Raw genomic sequence first — 17628 nt, 5'->3', positions numbered from 1 at the left:
CGCACTTTTTCCCCCCCAAATGTTGGGGTAAAGTGGGGGGTGCGTCTTATGGTCTGACTATAAGGCTGCGGGGAATGAGGGTGACGCGGTGCAGCGGGTCATCGGCGGCACGAGCAGGCTGTAACAGCCTGCCGTGACCACGTGGGCCCGCTCATTACATATGCACGCCCATCCTCCCGCCCATCATCTCTCAGCGAAACCGGCGCTGATAGGTGGGCGGGGTGATAGGTGGGGGGGGGGGGGGGTGCGTGCATAGTTATCAGCCGGCCGTGATCACCCCTGGCAACTACAGCCTGGAGTGATCATGTGCGGCTGTATTCACTGCCCCCCGTGCATCATTATCAGCGCGGGGTGCAGTGAATCAGTGTACTCACCCGTCACCGTGTGTGGAGCCGCCCCCCTGCAGCATCGCGTCTTCCTGTCTATGCCGGTCAGCTGATCTGGACACTAGCGGCGCGCACCGCGATGACGTCATCGCTGTGCGCGCCACTAGTATCCACCAGAATCGATCAGCTTACCGCCGGCACAGACAGGAAGACGCGATGCTGCAGACACCGGTGACGGCTCCACACAGCGGCGCTGCAGCTGAGACAGAGATCGGTGCTTCAGGGAGTGAGGAAGGGTAAGTATAAACGTTTATTTTTTTTTTCCTGTGCCACAGGATACACGCCATTTACCAGGATGGGGGCATTTCATGAGCAGGATGGATGGGGGCATTTCATAAGCAGGATGGATGGGGGCATTTCATGAGCAGGATGAATGGGGGCATTTCATGAGCAGGATGGATGGGGGCATTTCATGAGCAGAATGGATGGGGGCATTTCATGAGCAGGATGGATGGGGGCATTTCATGAGCAGGATGGATGGGGGCATTTCATGAGCAGGATGGATGGGGGCATTTCATGAGCAGGATGGATGGGGGCATTTCATGAGCAGGATGGATGGGGGCATTTCTTGAGCAGGATGGATGGGGGCATTTCATGAGCAGGATGGATGGGGGCATTTCATGAGCAGGATGGATGGGGGCATTTCATGAGCAGGATGGATGGGGGCATTTCATGAGCAGGATGGATGGGGGCATTTCATGAGCAGGATGGATGGGCATTTCATGAGCAGGATGGATGGGGGCATTTCATGAGCAGGATGGATGGGGGCATTTCATGAGCAGGATGGATGGGGGCATTTCATGAGCAGGATGGATGGGGGCATTTCATGAGCAGGATGGATGGGGGCATTTCATGAGCAGGATGGATGGGGGCATATCATGAGCAGGATGGATGGGGGCATATCATGAGCAGGATGGATGTGGGTATATCATGAGCAGGATGGATGGGGGTATATCATGAGCAGGATGGATGGGGGGTATATGAGCAGGATCATATACAAGGCAGGAGGATCCTTATCAGAATGGGGTACCTTAGTAGAGAATTTGGGGACATTACCCCCATAACAGTGTCAGCAGCAGATCCTCGCCCCATAACAGTGTGTCATGACCATATTTTTGGTTAAAATTTTATTTTCCCATTTTCCTCCTCTAAAACCAGGGTGCGTCTTATGGTCAGGTGCGTCTTATAGTCCGAAAAATACGGTATATCTAGTAAAAGTCAATCTGTAGGCGTCATTATTTAATTTATTCATCTGGCTGTTTTTCGTTGATTAAGTGGTGAACTTACATAATCCAGTAGCTATGCTTTGTTTTTGTTAAATCAATAGAAGTATTTTTTTGAATCAGACATTGGATTTAGAACAAATTTAAGAACTCAAATTTTGCATAACTGTGTAATTGACAGACTAAGATGCTAATAAATGACAGCCCATACAATCCATTTTTTTTTTTACACAGCAAAATATTACTACTTTCTGTGTACAAACGTAAAAAATTGAATTAAAAAAAAAAAAAACAACAAAAAACCTTACCTGCTAGATTCATTTAACATACTGGCATGATCGATCTCAATGGGACTGTTCTGTTGGGTTCTCTGGTGGTTGGTGGTGTCAACACTCCCGTCCAGTGGAGACCGCTGAAGCTGCAAGCCAAATGCGGTAATGAATATGCATCCTTTTCTGGTTTTAAGTGCCAGGCAGCCCACTCCCTAATTTACTGGAAAATCTAAACAGATAGGAGGGCAGAGGGTCCGCTCACTAAGTGATTAATATTACTGGTGAACAAATGGAAAAAAACCCCAAAAACTAATAATTTTGGTGCCTCGTGTATTAGGCTAAATTTCAGCTATATTCAGGACTCTGAATCAGAATAGCTCATTCTTTTTCTTGTAGCAGCATTACTTTTATAGATAATGTATAGTTGCCCACACATGAATTTGGGATTTTTTTTCCTCGACAGAGGTATTAGAGAATCAAAGTTGGTCTGTAAGGTATAAGATAAATACTCAAATACTTATTAAATGCAATGTGCACTCAAAAAAGTATTAAGGTATTAGTCAAATACATAACTGAACAATGTTCAAGTCTTGCTGATGAAAATGGGCATATCACAAAACTGACCAAGAAAGAAGGGAATTTTGTTTACTTACCGTAAATTCCTTTTCTTCTAGCTCCAATTGGGAGACCCAGACAATTGGGTGTATAGGCTATGCCTCCGGAGGCCGCACAAAGTATTACACTAAAAGTGTAAAGCCCCTCCCCTTCTGCCTATACACCCCCCGTGCTCCCACGGGCTCCTCAGTTTTGGTGCAAAAGCAAGAAGGAGGAAAAAATTATAAATTGGTTTAAAGTAAATTCAATCCGAAGGAATATCGGAGAACTGAAACCATTCAACATGAACAACATGTGTACACAAAAAAACAGGGGCGGGTGCTGGGTCTCCCAATTGGAGCTAGAAGAAAAGGAATTTACGGTAAGTAAACAAAATTCCCTTCTTCTTTGTCGCTCCATTGGGAGACCCAGACAATTGGGACGTCCAAAAGCAGTCCCTGGGTGGGTAAATAATACCTCATAATAGAGCCGTAACGGCTCCGTCCTACAGGTGGGCAACCGCCGCCTGAAGGACTCGCCTACCTAGGCTGGCATCCGCCGAAGCATAGGTATGCACCTGATAGTGTTTCGTGAAAGTGTGCAGGCTCGACCAGGTAGCCGCCTGACACACCTGCTGAGCCGTAGCCTGGTGCCTCAAAGCCCAGGACGCACCCACGGCTCTGGTAGAATGGGCCTTCAGCCCTGAGGGAACCGGAAGCCCAGCAGAACGGTAAGCTTCGAGAATTGGTTCCTTGATCCACCGAGCCAGGGTTGATTTGGAAGCCTGTGACCCTTTACGCTGGCCAGCGACAAGGACAAAGAGTACATCCGAGCGGCGCAGGGGCGCCGTACGAGAAATGTAGAGTCTGAGTGCTCTCACCAGATCTAACAAGTGCAAATCCTTTTCACATTGGTGAATTGGATGCGGGCAAAAAGAGGGTAAGGAGATATCCTGATTGAGATGAAAAGGGGATACCACCTTAGGGAGAAATTCCGGAACCGGACGCAGAACCGCCTTGTCCTGGTGAAACACCAGGAAAGGGGCTTTGCATGACAATGCTGCTAGCTCAGACACTCTCCGAAGTGAAGTGACTGCTACTAGGAAAACCACTTTCTGCGAAAGGCGTGCGAGAGACATATCCCTCATTGGCTCGAACGGTGGTTTCTGGAGAACCATCAGCACCCTGTTCAGATCCCAGGGTTCCAACGGACGTTTGTAAGGAGGGACGATGTGACAAACCCCCTGCAGGAACGTGCGTACCTGTGGAAGTCTGGCCAAGCGCTTCTGAAAAAACACAGAGAGCGCAGAGACTTGTCCCTTAAGGGAGCCAAGCGACAAACCCTTTTCCAATCCGGACTGAAGAAAGGACAGAAAAGTGGGCAAGGCAAATGGCCAGGGAGAAAAACCCTGATCAGAGCACCACGACAGGAATATTTTCCACGTCCTGTGGTAGATCTTGGCGGACGTTGGTTTCCTAGCCTGTCTCATAGTGGCAATGACGTCTTGAGATAATCCTGAAGACGCTAAGATCCAGGACTCAATGGCCACACAGTCAGGTTGAGGGCCGCAGAATTCAGATGGAAAAACGGCCCTTGAGACAGCAAGTCTGGTCGGTCTGGTAGTGCCCACGGTTGGCCGACCGTGAGATGCCACAGATCCGGGTACCACGACCTCCTCGGCCAGTCTGGAGCGACGAGGATGGCGCGGCGGCAGTCGGCCCTGATCTTGCGTAACACTCTGGGCAACAGTGCCAGCGGAGGAAACACATAAGGGAGTTGAAACTGCGACCAATCCTGAACTAAGGCGTCTGCCGCCAGAGCTCTGTGATCGTGAGAACGTGCCATGAATGCCGCGACCTTGTTGTTGTGCCGGGACGCCATTAGGTCGACGTCCGGCATCCCCCAGCGGCAACAGATCTCCTGAAACACGTCCGGGTGAAGGGACCATTCCCCTGCGTCCATGCCCTGGCGACTGAGAAAATCTGCTTCCCAGTTTTCCACGCCCGGGATGTGAACTGCGGAGATGGTGGAGGCCGTGGCTTCCACCCACATCAAAATCCGCCGGACTTCCTGGAAGGCTTGCCGACTGCGTGTTCCTCCTTGGTGGTTGATGTAAGCCACCGCTGTGGAGTTGTCCGACTGAATTCGGATCTGCTTGCCTTCCAGCCACTGCTGGAACGCTTTTAGGGCCAGATACACTGCCCTGATCTCCAGAACATTGATCTGAAGTGATGACTCTTGCCGAGTCCACGTACCCTGAGCCCTGTGGTGGAGAAAAACTGCTCCCCACCCTGACAGACTCGCGTCCGTCGTGACCACCGCCCAGGATGGGGGTAGGAAGGATTTCCCCTTCGACAATGAAGTGGGAAGAAGCCACCACTGAAGGGAAGCTTTGGCTGCCTGAGAGAGGGAGACGTTCCTGTCGAGGGACGTCTGCTTCCTGTCCCATTTGCGTAGGATGTCCCATTGAAGAGGACGCAGGTGAAACTGCGCGAAAGGGACTGCCTCCATTGCTGCCACCATCTTCCCCAGGAAGTGCATGAGGCGCCTCAAGGGGTGTGACTGACCCTGAAGGAGAGATTGCACCCCCGTCTGTAGTGAACGCTGCTTGTTCAGCGGAAGCTTCACTATCGCTGAGAGGGTATGAAACTCCATTCCAAGATATGTCAGTGATTGGGCCGGTGTCAGATTTGACTTTGGAAAATTGATGATCCACCCGAAACTCTGGAGAGTCTCCAGAGTAGCGGTGAGGCTGTGCTGGCATGCCTCTTGAGAGGGAGCCTTGACCAGCAGATCGTCTAAGTAAGGGATCACCGAGTGACCCTGAGAGTGGAGGACCGCCACTACTGCCGCCATGACCTTGGTGAAAACCCGTGGGGCTGTCGCCAGGCCGAACGGCAGTGCCACGAACTGAAGGTGTTCGTCTCCTATGGCGAAGCGCAGGAAGCGCTGATGCTCTGGAGCAATCGGTACGTGGAGATAAGCCTCTTTGATATCGATCGATGCAAGGAAATCTCCTTGGGACATTGAGGCGATGACGGAGCGGAGGGATTCCATCCGGAACCGCCTGGTCTTCACGTGTTTGTTGAGCAGTTTTAGGTCCAGGACAGGACGGAAAGACCCGTCCTTCTTTGGAACCACAAACAGGTTGGAGTAAAAACCGTGACCCTGTTGGTGAAGAGGAACAGGGACCACCACTCCTTCTGCCTTCAGAGTGCCCAGCGCCTGCAGAAGAGCATCGGCTCGCTCGGGAGGCGGAGATGTTCTGAAAAATCGAGTCGGAGGACGAGAGCTGAACTCTATCCTGTAACCGTGAGACAGGATGTCTCTCACCCAACGGTCTTTTACCTGTGGCAGCCAAATGTCGGAAAAGCGGGAGAGCCTGCCACCGACCGAGGATGCGGTGTGAGGAGGCCGTAAGTCATGAGGAAGCCGCCTTGGTAGCGGCACCTCCAGCGGTCTTTTTAGGGCGTGACTTAGACCGCCATGGATCGGAGTTTCTCTGATCCTTCTGAGGCCTTTTGTACGAGGAGAATTGGGACCTGCCCGCACCCCGAAAGGACCGAAACCTCGACTGTCCCCTCCTCTGTTGGGGTAATTTTGGTTTGGCCTGGGGTAAGGATGTTTCCTTTCCCTTGGATTGTTTGATGATCTCATCCAGCCTCTCACCAAACAAACGGTCGCCAGAAAATGGCAAACCGGTTAAGGACTTTTTGGAAGCCGAATCTGCCTTCCATTCCCGTAGCCACAAGGCCCTGCGTATTGCCACCGAATTGTCGGCTGCAACCGCCGTACGGCTCGCAGAGTCCAGGACAGCATTATTAGCGTAGGACGCAAATGCCGACGTTTGAGAGGTTATGGACGCCACTTGCGGCGCAGACGTACGTGTAAGTGCGTCAATTTGCGCTTGACCCGCTGAGATAGCTTGGAGTGCCCATACGGCTGCGAATGCTGGAGCAAAAGACGCGCCGATAGCTTCATAGATGGATTTCAACCAGAGCTCCATCTGTCTGTCAGTGGCATCCTTGAGCGAAGCCCCATCTTCAACTGCAACTAAGGATCTAGCCGCCAGTCTGGAGATTGGAGGATCCACCTTGGGACACGGAGTCCAGCCCTTGACCACGTCAGGGGGGAAGGGATAACGTGTATCCTTAAGGCGCTTGGAAAAACGCTTATCTGGACAAACTCGGTGTTTCTGGACTGCCTCTCTGAAATCGGAGTGATCCAGAAACATACTCGTTGTACGCTTGGGGAACCTGAAACGGAATTTCTCCTGCTGAGAGGCTGACTCCTCCGCTGGAGGAGCCGAGGGAGAAATATCCAACATTTGATGTATGGACGCGATAAGATCATTCACTATGGCGTCACCATCAGGAGTATCAAGGTTGAGAGCGGCCTCAGGATCAGAATCCTGATCAGCTACCTCCGCTTCATCATACAGAGAGTCATCCCTCTGAGACCCTGAACAATATGATGAGGTCGAGGGGATTTCCCAGCGAGCTCGCTTAGGCGGTCTGGGGCTGCGGTCCGTGTTAGAGACCTCACCCTGGGATCTATGAGACACCCCGGGGGAACATTGTTGTTCCAACTGAGGGGAACCAGGGGGCAGTGATTCCACAGTGCCCATGGTCTGAGATACCGGTCTGGACTGCAAAGCTTCTAGAATCTTAGCCATAGTCTCAGAAAGTCTGTCAGTAAAAACTGCAAACTCCGTCCCTGTCACCTGGACAGTGTTAGCTGGTTGTTCCCCCTGGGCCCCCCTTAGCAGAGGCTCCGGCTGAGTAAGTGCCACAGGGGCCGAGCAGTGCACACAATGAGGGTCAGTGGAACCTGCCGGTAGCGAGGTTGTACATGCGGCGCAGGCAGCATAGTAAGCCTGTGTTTTGGCACCCCTGCTTCTTGTGGGCGCCATGCTGTTGTCTCCTTTGAGCAACACAACAGGGTATATAGCCAGAAATCAACTGTGCACCATACAGTGTAAAGTATAGCCTTGTAAACATATAATCTACAATTACACTTCTGCACAAGTGGGGCCAGCACCTCAGGTGCTGCTTACCGCCCGCTTAAAGCGGTTGTGTGGCCACCAGAATCCCTGCCTGGGTCCCCCAGAGCTTGTCTCCCCTCTGCAGCGTCCGAGGAGCTGACAGGAATGGCTGCCGGCGTCCTGAGGAGAGGAGGGAGCCGTGGGCGTGACCCAGAAAGTGCGGGAACTGGTGCCCCACTGTGCACAGTGAGGGGGGTGGAGTATGCAAAGCATGCTCCAGCCCTCAGTGCTGCCGTGCTGTACAGCGTCCCGCCCTTCCCCTGACTGGCAGGCCTGGGGGCGGGAAGAAAAAGAGACTAGGCCCAAAAGCCGGGGACTCGAGTTATAAGCGCGGCCGCCGTATAAGCGCGGTCTGCGTGGAAGTCCCCGGCGCACTAACAGTCCCAGCCGCGCCGCAGTGATAACAATGGCAGCGGCGGTCAGCGCGGTAGTCCCCATACACTAACACACTCAGCGATGCTGCAGTGTGTAATGGCACAAACGCGGTCAGCGCCGCGGTCCCCGGTGCACTAGCACACCCAGCAATGCTGGAGTGTCGCTGTGCGCAGTCCCCACGGGGACACAGAGTACCTCAAAGTAGCAGGGCCATGTCCCTGAACGATACTCGGCTCCTATCCAGCAGAGTCCTCAGGAGCTGTGGATGGAGCACGGTCTCAGTGCCTGAAGACCGATTAGGATCCCACTTCACCCAGAGCCCTAAGGGGGATGGGGAAGGAAAACAGCATGTGGGCTCCAGCCTCCGTACCCGCAATGGATACCTCAACCTTAACAACACCGCCGACAAGAGTGGGGTGAGAAGGGAGCATGCTGGGGGCCCTGTTAAGGGCCCTCTTTTCTTCCATCCGACATAGTCAGCAGCTGCTGCTGACTAATCTGTGGAGCTATGCGTGCATGTCTGCCTCCTTCGCACAAAGCAAAAAAACTGAGGAGCCCGTGGGAGCACGGGGGGTGTATAGGCAGAAGGGGAGGGGCTTTTAGTGTAATACTTTGTGCGGCCTCCGGAGGCATAGCCTATACACCCAATTGTCTGGGTCTCCCAATGGAGCGACAAAGAAAAAGAGAATTTTGTTTACTTACCGTAAATTTTTTTTCTTATAGTTCCGTATTGGGAGACCCAGACCATGGGTGTTTAGCTTCTGCCTCCGGAGGACACACAAAGTACTACACTTAAAGTGTAGCTCCTCCCTCTGAGCTTATACACCCCCTGGTGAGCAGACCCAGCCAGTTTAGTGCAAAAGCTGAAGGAGAATAGCCACCCACAAGTAAAACAGAGCAAGAGCCGGAAGAACCGAAGACTCTGTCCACAACAACAGCCGGTGATAACACGCGGAACAAGAAACTGCCAACAGGCAACAGGGAGGGAGCTGGGTCTCCCAATACGGAACTATAAGAAAAAGAATTTACGGTAAGTAAACAAAATTCTCTTTTTCTTTATTGTTCCTTTGGGAGATCCAGACCATGGGACGTTCCAAATCGGTCCCTGGGTGGGAAATAAACAGAAAAACTAAGAAGTAGGCAGAACCTAACTTCACAAATGGGCGACAGCCGCCTGAAGGATGCGTCTGCCCAAGCTCGCATCTGCCGAAGCATGAGCATGCACTTGGTAGTGCTTCGAAAAGGTATGCAGGCTAGTCCAAGTGGCAGCCTGACAGACCTGCTGAGCCGTAGCCTGGTGCCTAAAAGCCCAAGAGGCACCGACAGCTCTGGTCGAATGTGCCTTGATCCCCGGCGGGGGAGGCACCTGAGTACACTGGTAGGCGTCCGAAATGGTCGATCTAATCCAACGGGCTAAGGTCGGCTTAGAAGCAGAGAGGCCCTTGCGCCGACCTGTGGTTAGCACAAAAAGAGAAGTGCACCGCCTAAGTGCAGCGGTGCGAGACACATAGATCCGGAGAGCACGCACCAGATCCAGAGTATGCAGCGCTTTTTCAAAGCGATGAACAGGAGCCGGACAAAAGGAAGGTAGGGTAATGTCCTGGTTAAGGTGGAAAGGAGAGACCACCTTAGGAAGAAAGTCCGGAGTCGGACAGAGAACCACCTTGTCTTGATGAAAAACCAAAAAAGGTGCCTCCGAAGAGAGCGCAGCCAAATCAGAGACTCTCCTGAGGGAAGTTATGGCCACCAGAAAGGCCACTTTCTGTGAAAGACGAAACAAAGAAACTTCCCTAAGAGGCTCAAAGGGGGGTTTCTGCAAAACCGTGAGAACCAAATTAAGGTCCCAGGGATCCAAGGGCCGCCGGTAAGGCGGAATGATGTGAGACGCGCCCTGCATGGAGGTGCGGACCTGAGCCAGCCGAGCGAGACGCCGCTGGAACAGCACTGAGAGAGCTGAGACTTGTCCCTTGAGAGAGTTGAGGGACAGTCCTAGCTGCAGACCGGACTGTAGAAAAGACAGAAGGGTCGGGCAAGGAGAATGGCCAAGGAGGATGGTCGGTAGAGCGACACCAGGACAGGAAAATTCTCCAAGTCCTGTGATAGATCTTAGCGGAGGAAGACTTACGGACAGATGGAGCAGGTCTGGATACCAAGCTCGCCTGGGCCAGTCCAGTGCAATGAGGATGACTCGACGGCCCTCCATTCTGATCTTGCGCAGGACTCTGGGCAAGAGAGCTAGAGGGGGAAACACGTAGGACAGCCGAAACTGGGACCAGTCTTGAACCAGAGCGTCCGCGGCGAATGCCTGAGGATCGTGGGAGCGAGCCACGTAAACAGGAACTTTGTTGTTGTGACGGGATGCCATTAGGTCTACGTCCGGAGTGCCCCATTTGCGGCATATTGACTGAAACACTGCCGGGTGCAGGGACCACTCGCCACCGTCCACGGCTTGACGGCTGAGATAATCTGCCTCCCAGTTTTCCACGCCTGGGATGTGGACTGCGGATATGGTGGACTTTGAGTCCTCCGCCCATTGAAGGATGCGTTGTACCTCCAACATTGCCAGGCGGCTGCGTGTCCCGCCTTGGTGATTGATGTAGGCAACCGCTGTCGCGTTGTCTGACTGGACTCGGATGTGCTTGCCCGCCAACAGGTGGTGAAAAGCTAGGAGAGCTAGAAGCACGGCTCTGGTTTCCAGCACATTGATTGAAAGGGCTGACTCGGACGGAGTCCAAGTGCCCTGCGCTCTGTGGTGGAGACATACCGCTCCCCAGCCGGATAGACTGGCATCTGTGGTGAGGATCACCCAGGACGGGGCCAGGAAGGAGCGCCCCTGGGACAGGGAGAGGACGCAGATGGAACTGGGCAAAGGGAACAGCCTCCATTGACGCCACCATCTGACCCAGCACCTGCATCAGGCGCCTGAGGGTATAACGGCGGGGCCTCAGCAGAGAGCGCACCGCCAGTTGGAGGGACTGCTGTTTGACTAAGGGCAACTTCACAAGTGCCGGCAAAGTCTCGAACTGCATCCCTAGGTACGTGAGACTCTGGGTCGGAGTCAGAGTGGATTTTACGGGCCCGAGTCATAGTGGAGATGACTTCAGGAGGAATACCAGAAGCCATCAAGATCCAGGACTCAAGAGCCACGCCGTCAATTTGAGAGCCGCAGAATTCAGGCGGAAAAACGGACCTTGCGAGAGTAGGTCTGGACGGTCCGGGAGATGCCACGGCATGTCTAGATTTCTGGTCCTTGGCTGAGTTAGTGGACGAGGCCGAGGGCTTAGAGGAAGACCAGTTGGAGGAACGAAAGGAGCGAAACCTCGACTGATTCCTACCCTGGGCAGGTTTCCTGGTTTTGGTTTGTGGCATGGAAGTACTCTTCCCGCCAGTAGCTTCCTTAATAATTTCATCCAGCTGTTCTCCGAACAGCCGGGACCCAGCAAAAGGGAGCACAGCAAGGTACTTCTTTGAAGAAGCATCTGCCTTCCACTCTCGAAGCCACAAGATCCTGCGGATAGAGAGGGAATTAGCCGAAGCCACCGCAGTGCGGTGAGAAGCCTCCAGCATGGCACACATGGCATAGGATGAAAAAGCTGAAGCTTGGGAAGTTAAGGTAACCATTTCGGGCATAGATTCCCTGGCGAGGGAATGCATCTCCTCTAGAGAAGCAGAGATGGCTTTGAGAGCCCACACTGCTGCAAAAGTCGGGGAAAACTAGGCCCCCACCGCTTCATATACGGATTTGGCCAGAAGATCAATCTGGCGGTCAGTGGAATCCTTAAGGGAGGTGCCATCAGCCACGACACAACGGTCCGGGCTGAGAGCCTAGACACCGGGGGGTCTACCTTTGGGGAATGAGCCCACTCCTTGACCACCTCAGGTGGAAAGGGAAAACGGTCATCAGAACCACGCTTTGGGAAGCGTTTGTCAGGACAGGCCCTGGGCTTGGTCACAGCGGCCTGAAAACTGGAGTGGTTAAAGAACACACTCTTTGCTCTCTTAGGCGAGGTAAACTGGTGCTTTTCTGCCAGAGAGGGTTGCTCTTCTGATACTGGCGGATTGAGATCCAGTACAGAATTAATGGAAGCAATCAAGTCACTAAGATCTGAGTCACTTTCGGACAGATCAATGGGGTACATGGAGTTAGCCTCCGAGCCCCCCGTAAGAGCATCCTAATCATCCTGCGAGTCAGCTCCTGAATCAGAGCCGCGGGATGAGGATGGAGAGGGAATCCTGCGTCTCTTAGGAGGACGAGGTCCGGGACCAGATGATGAATCCTCTGTGAGCTCCGGTCCTGAGAGAGCCCTAGCAGCAGAGGCACCCTGTGAAGAGGGCTGATGCATATTCAGCAAAGTCCTGGACAGAAGTCCCATGGACTCAGCAAAAGACTGGGATATAGACCTAGAAAAGGATTCTACCCAAGCCGGGGGTTCAGCCACAGGAGCATGAGCAGCCTGAGAGACCACTGGGGGTGAGACTCCGGGCTGTGGCACCGCCAAGTTAGAGCAGGCATCACAATGTGGATAGGTGCTCGGTTCAGGCAGCAGGAGCTTACATTCTGCGCATACAGCATACAGCTTTGGGGCCTTGCTCCTTGTGTGAGACATGCTGCTGGAGTGGGGGCTCTGTCAGAGAATGACCCCCAGAGAGTATATACAGAGGTCCACAACCAGAGACCGGTTGTGGCTTACCAGACCGCTGGAGCGGTGTTGTGTGCCCTCCAGATCCCGAAGCCCGGACCCCCAAACACAGCACCTCAGCAGGGATGCAAAGCACAGACCAGCGCTGCGTGAATCTCTGAGAAAATGGCCGCCGGAGCGAAGAGAGGGGGCGGGACTTGCTTGAAGAGCGGGATCTTGAGGGCCATAGAAACCTACAGGGGAGGAGACACGCACAGCAGTGGGGAGTGTCCCTCCCCTGTGCAGAACGGCCGCCGGGCGGAGCCGAGCCTGTCCCTCTGCATGAGTGACATGCGAGGGCAGTGAACAGAAAGTAGGCCTCCGGCGAAGCCGGGGCCTAAATTTGAGCGGCGAGGCCGACGCGCAGGCACCATCAGCGCGGTTCTCGTGCGGCAGCTAGAGAACCCGCCGGAAATGTCAATAAACACAATAAGCACACTCTCCCCAAACAATAAAGCACAGGGACCCCCAATATATAAACGTCTCAGGTATTTAGCTGCTGAGACGCAGGGCCAAGTCCCTGGGGATGAGTGCTCCGGTCCAGCAGGGTCCTGAAGGGCTGCGGATGGAGACTGGTCTCCTGCCAGGCATGGAGACCGTGCTGGCTCCCACTTCAAGCCAGAGCCCAGGAGGGATGGTGAAGGAGCACGTCATGTAAGGCTCCAGCCTAGGAAATCAACCTTACAACACCGCCAACACAGTGGGGTGAGAAGGGACATGCCGGGGGTCCAGACGTGACCCGCACTTCTTCAATCTCAGTCCAAAAGGAAAAAATCATATGAGAATGCATGTGTGGATGTATGCCTCCTGAACACAAAGCAATAAACTGGCTGGGTCTGCTCACCAGGGGGTGTATAAGCTCAGAGGGAGGAGCTACACTTTTAAGTGTAGTACTTTGTGTGTTCTCCGGAGGCAGAAGCTGAACACCCATGGTCTGGGTCTCCCAAAGGAACGATAAAGAAATGGCTGCTGTTCATAAACAGCCATACAAAAACCAGGATAATTGTGGTATACTCCGCGCTGCTGTACAAAGAATCACTCCAAATAATAAAAGCAATGGTGATGGTTTATTCTACGCATTTCGAAGAGATATTCCCTCTTCTTCCTCAAGAAAATGCACCGATAAACATGTTTATCAGTGGATTTTCCTGAGGAAGAAGAGGGGATATCTCTTCGAAACACGTAGAATAAACCATCACCATTGCTTTTATTATTTGGAGTGATTCTTTGTACAGCAGCGCGGAGTATACTACAATTATCCTGGTTTTTGGTTTGCTTCTGCCTTTGGCACGTGGGATCGGCTGCAGCTGTTATATGTCTCTATACTGGCTGCGAGTCTCACAACCTTTCCAGGTGAGCAGTTCTCCTATTAAAAAGTCACCATATTTTACATTGGTAAGACCCTATTGCACTCCTTATATCCACAGCTTTTTCCTGTCCATAAACAGCCATAAGCAGACCCTAAAATGTGCACTTTTAAACCATGGAAACAAATATGGATCAATCCCAATGAGTCCCTCAACTAAGATGACTGAAGAACAAAATACAATTGCTCTGGTGCTACAGAAAATATCATACCACAATCACCAGTGGCCAATCTGTGTGTATCTAAAGATGATGAATATTCTCCTGGGACTGCAGAGTGGATTCACAAAGTATCAATATTTTAGCTGTCTCTGGGATAGTAGATCAAAAAATGAACACTGGGTGATAAAACAGTGGCCTCTGAGAGAACACATGGTAATAGGAAAAAAGACTAATTGTAGAACCACTGGTTGACAGGAATAAGATAACCCTACTGCACATCAAATTAGGTTTAATGAAGCACTTTGTAAAGACTCTAAACTAAGAGGCAAGCTGCTTCGACTACATCTGCAGAAAGTATCCAGCGCTGGCCATGGAGAAGCTATAGGCAGGTATTTTTGACAGTCGTAAAATCAGAGGACTCATGAAAGACCCACACATCAAAGATTCATTGAACGATGCAGAGGCAGATGTGGCATGGTGTTCTCTCTCTATGGTTGTACAGAATTTTCTTGGGAACAATAAAGCCGATAATTACACTGAACTAGTAGAGAAAATGCTATCTTCTTACCATAACCTTGGCTTTACAATGAGTATCAAGGTACATTATCACAGTCAATGGGAGAATGAGTCCAATATTTAAGAACTGTACAAGAAATGATCACATCAGTAAAGTGCTGTGGAATTAATTTTGCTATATTAAAGTAAGTAAAATATATAAAAATAAATAAAAGATAAAAAAGACACAGATACACACATGATGATGGCGGCTTACTGTTGGGTCTATTCAAAGTGATTGCCCTGGTGCAACTCACCATAGGAAATCTTTAAAAAGGGAAGGTGTCGCGTTTTCTATTTTTGTATTAATAATAGTGATTATGAAATCAAGTATTTTTAATACAAAATTAAACTCTGTTTATTTAGTTTTTATTCAATTCTAGGGTTACTGAAGCACTGGGGGCTGCCATCATGGATTTGGTGTTTGTAACGACAGTTACTCACCTCTTTTATGGCAGCGCCCAGGGCAGTGACTGATGATCGGACTGCGACTCTATACCTAATACAGGAGAGCTCCCTGCTGTGACCTGGGCGCGGCTCCTGGGCTGTCCAAATTACAGCAGAGGGAGGAGATTGGCGCCATGTTTGTGCAGCTCACAGCGTATGCTGCACTTTCCCCTGTCACCTGTTCAGCCTGTGTGAGTACCGGCGCCCCTCCCCCGCTATTACTGTCTCCAATGACATTCCCCCGCGCTGCTACCCTCCTCCACCCACTCTCCATGCTGCAGAAGGCGTGCATGCAGAGCATTGCTGAGTACCGGCGCCCCTCTACCTGCCGCTGCTACCATCTCCAATGACACCCTGCAGAGCTTTGTATCTAATCCTCTCCTATGTGAAACTGTGTGCTGAGCGGTGTATCTAATCCTCTCCTATGTGATACTGTCTGCTGAGCTGTGTACCTAATCCTCTCCTGTTTTATACTGACTGCTGAGCTGTATATCCAATCCTATCCTGTGTGATACTGTCTGCTGAGCTGTGTATCTAATCCTGTCCTGTGTGGTACTGTCTGCTGAGCTGTGTATCTAATCCTGTCCTGTGTGATACTGTCTGCTGAGTTGCTGTACCTAATCCTATCCTGTGTGATACTTCTGCTGTCCTTTGTGACACTTTAGACATTTGTGGTCACCAGCAAAATGGCTCCGCACTGTGATCCTAAATTTCATTCTCTCTTATCCTTTTGGAAACATCCAGATTGGGAGGGGGAGGTGACATCACACACAGGAGAGCAAGCTGTGGGTACAAGGGGTACTTTGGCGACACTGAGGGACCGGGGGAGGAGATTTATCTCCCATCTGACATGTTTGATCATGCCAGGTGGGAGAGAAATAATTTTTTACAGGCACAGCCATTTACTGTAACGGGACCATCTTTACGCGGTGTATAATGGTGATCACGTGACCGGAAAAAACGGCCCGAATCGTGATCACCAGGGTCTCAGCTACCCCCGGTAGCTGAAACCTCAGAGATTTTCCGACGCTGGGGGGCGCTATTCACTTTATTCTTGCTGCCATTTTAAAACAGCGATATGGAATAAGTACCCTTTCTTGCTGTCGTTTTAATACGTACAACCGTCATAAAGGGGTTAAAAATAAAAACTGTGTAAATGGAGGACACAGACAAAAAACACACCTGGTTTACGCATTTCGAGGAATAATCTTTTAATTATAACCTGGTTATGATTAAGAGGTTATTCCTCAAAACACGTAAACCAGACTGTTTTTTTTGTCTCTCTCCCCATTTACACAGTTTTTATTTCTCATATGGATTAAATGAGTTATTTTTCAGTACTGGATCTTTTTTTCTTTGTTTTTTTCCATGGGGTTTTGGTCCGTGCCAGTTTGCAGGTGAGCTGGTTTTCGCTTTTTTTTCTGTTTCGTTTACGTCTAACTACAGCTGATGGAAGAAAAATAAGGGCAAATTTCAAATCAGCAACAAAAACTGACTTAAAAGAGGTTTAATATCTCTATCTCAAACACCCAATGTAATACCTGAAGTGTCTGCAGGCTATCTTCACAATTAAAGGGAACTTGTCACAGGATTTGTCCTTTATAAACTGCGGCCACCACCAGTAAGTTCTTATATACAGTATTTTAGAATGCTAGATATTAGGGCCTAGATTGATCCGTATAACGTAAAAAACAGCTTTTCTTATACTCACATGCAGCACGGTCAGATGGGCGTAGCTGGTCTCGGTCTGGCACCTCCTATGTTCTTATGATAGCTATCCTCCTTGCTTCGTGTGGATGATGCGTTTAGTCCACCATTATGCTCCTGTGCACTTCTCTATGCGCTGCTCAGGGCAGTTCAAAGTAATGTAGTGCATGTGCAGGTGTTCTTTAACCTTTCCCCACAGACTGTGTGGATTATGTAGGACGTGTCATCCATACGAAGCAAGGAGGACGACGATCGCAAGACGATAGGAGCCGCCCATTGGACCCCGCCGCCCACAGATGAGTATAGTAAAAGCTATTTTTTTACATTAATACAACACAGGACCAAAAGTATAGGGCCTAAAATTAATTTTATTAAGTGACAAAATTATTACAGCTCATAAAATATAACAAGTGCCTAAACAGGTAAGGGGAACTGACAGTCTGACCAATATTAATTCATATGTTCAAAACAATACTGTGTACCTTAGAGTCAACACAAGGTGCAATGTGCTTTTGTGTTTAATATTAGTTCTAATTTTGCTCAAAGTGCAATGTGCCTGTGTCTTTAAAAATCAACTCTATGTTTAAATAAAGTTTAAAGAATAAAGGCCAGTGAATCGGTCCGCTCCCACCGCACGTTTCGTTATAACTTCCTCAGGAGGCGTGTGTTGGGGAGGTGGGGGATGGTTTATAAAGTGCTTTGTAGATTTCACTTGTGCAATATTGAGATTTGTGCATTATGCACTTTATTTAAACATAGAATTTATATTTAAAGACACAGGCACATTGTACTTTGAGCAAAATTAGAACTAATAACGCA

General features: G+C 50.7%; 1 protein-coding gene across 1 annotated transcript in view; it reads right to left on the bottom strand.

The window, feature by feature from the left end:
• Positions 1-17628, bottom strand: part of TOPAZ1 (testis and ovary specific TOPAZ 1) — a 321592-nt gene that overhangs the window by 227520 nt on the left and 76444 nt on the right. Inside the window, exon 5 of the mRNA XM_075315235.1 lies at positions 1918-2027. Coding sequence (XP_075171350.1) covers positions 1918-2027 — 110 coding nt within the window. The remainder of the gene's footprint in view (positions 1-1917; positions 2028-17628) is intronic.

Source organism: Anomaloglossus baeobatrachus, chromosome 6 (genome assembly GCF_048569485.1).
Source record: "Anomaloglossus baeobatrachus isolate aAnoBae1 chromosome 6, aAnoBae1.hap1, whole genome shotgun sequence".
Classification (NCBI taxonomy): Eukaryota; Metazoa; Chordata; class Amphibia; order Anura; family Aromobatidae; genus Anomaloglossus; species Anomaloglossus baeobatrachus.
This window is presented reverse-complemented; position numbering and strand designations above follow the sequence as displayed.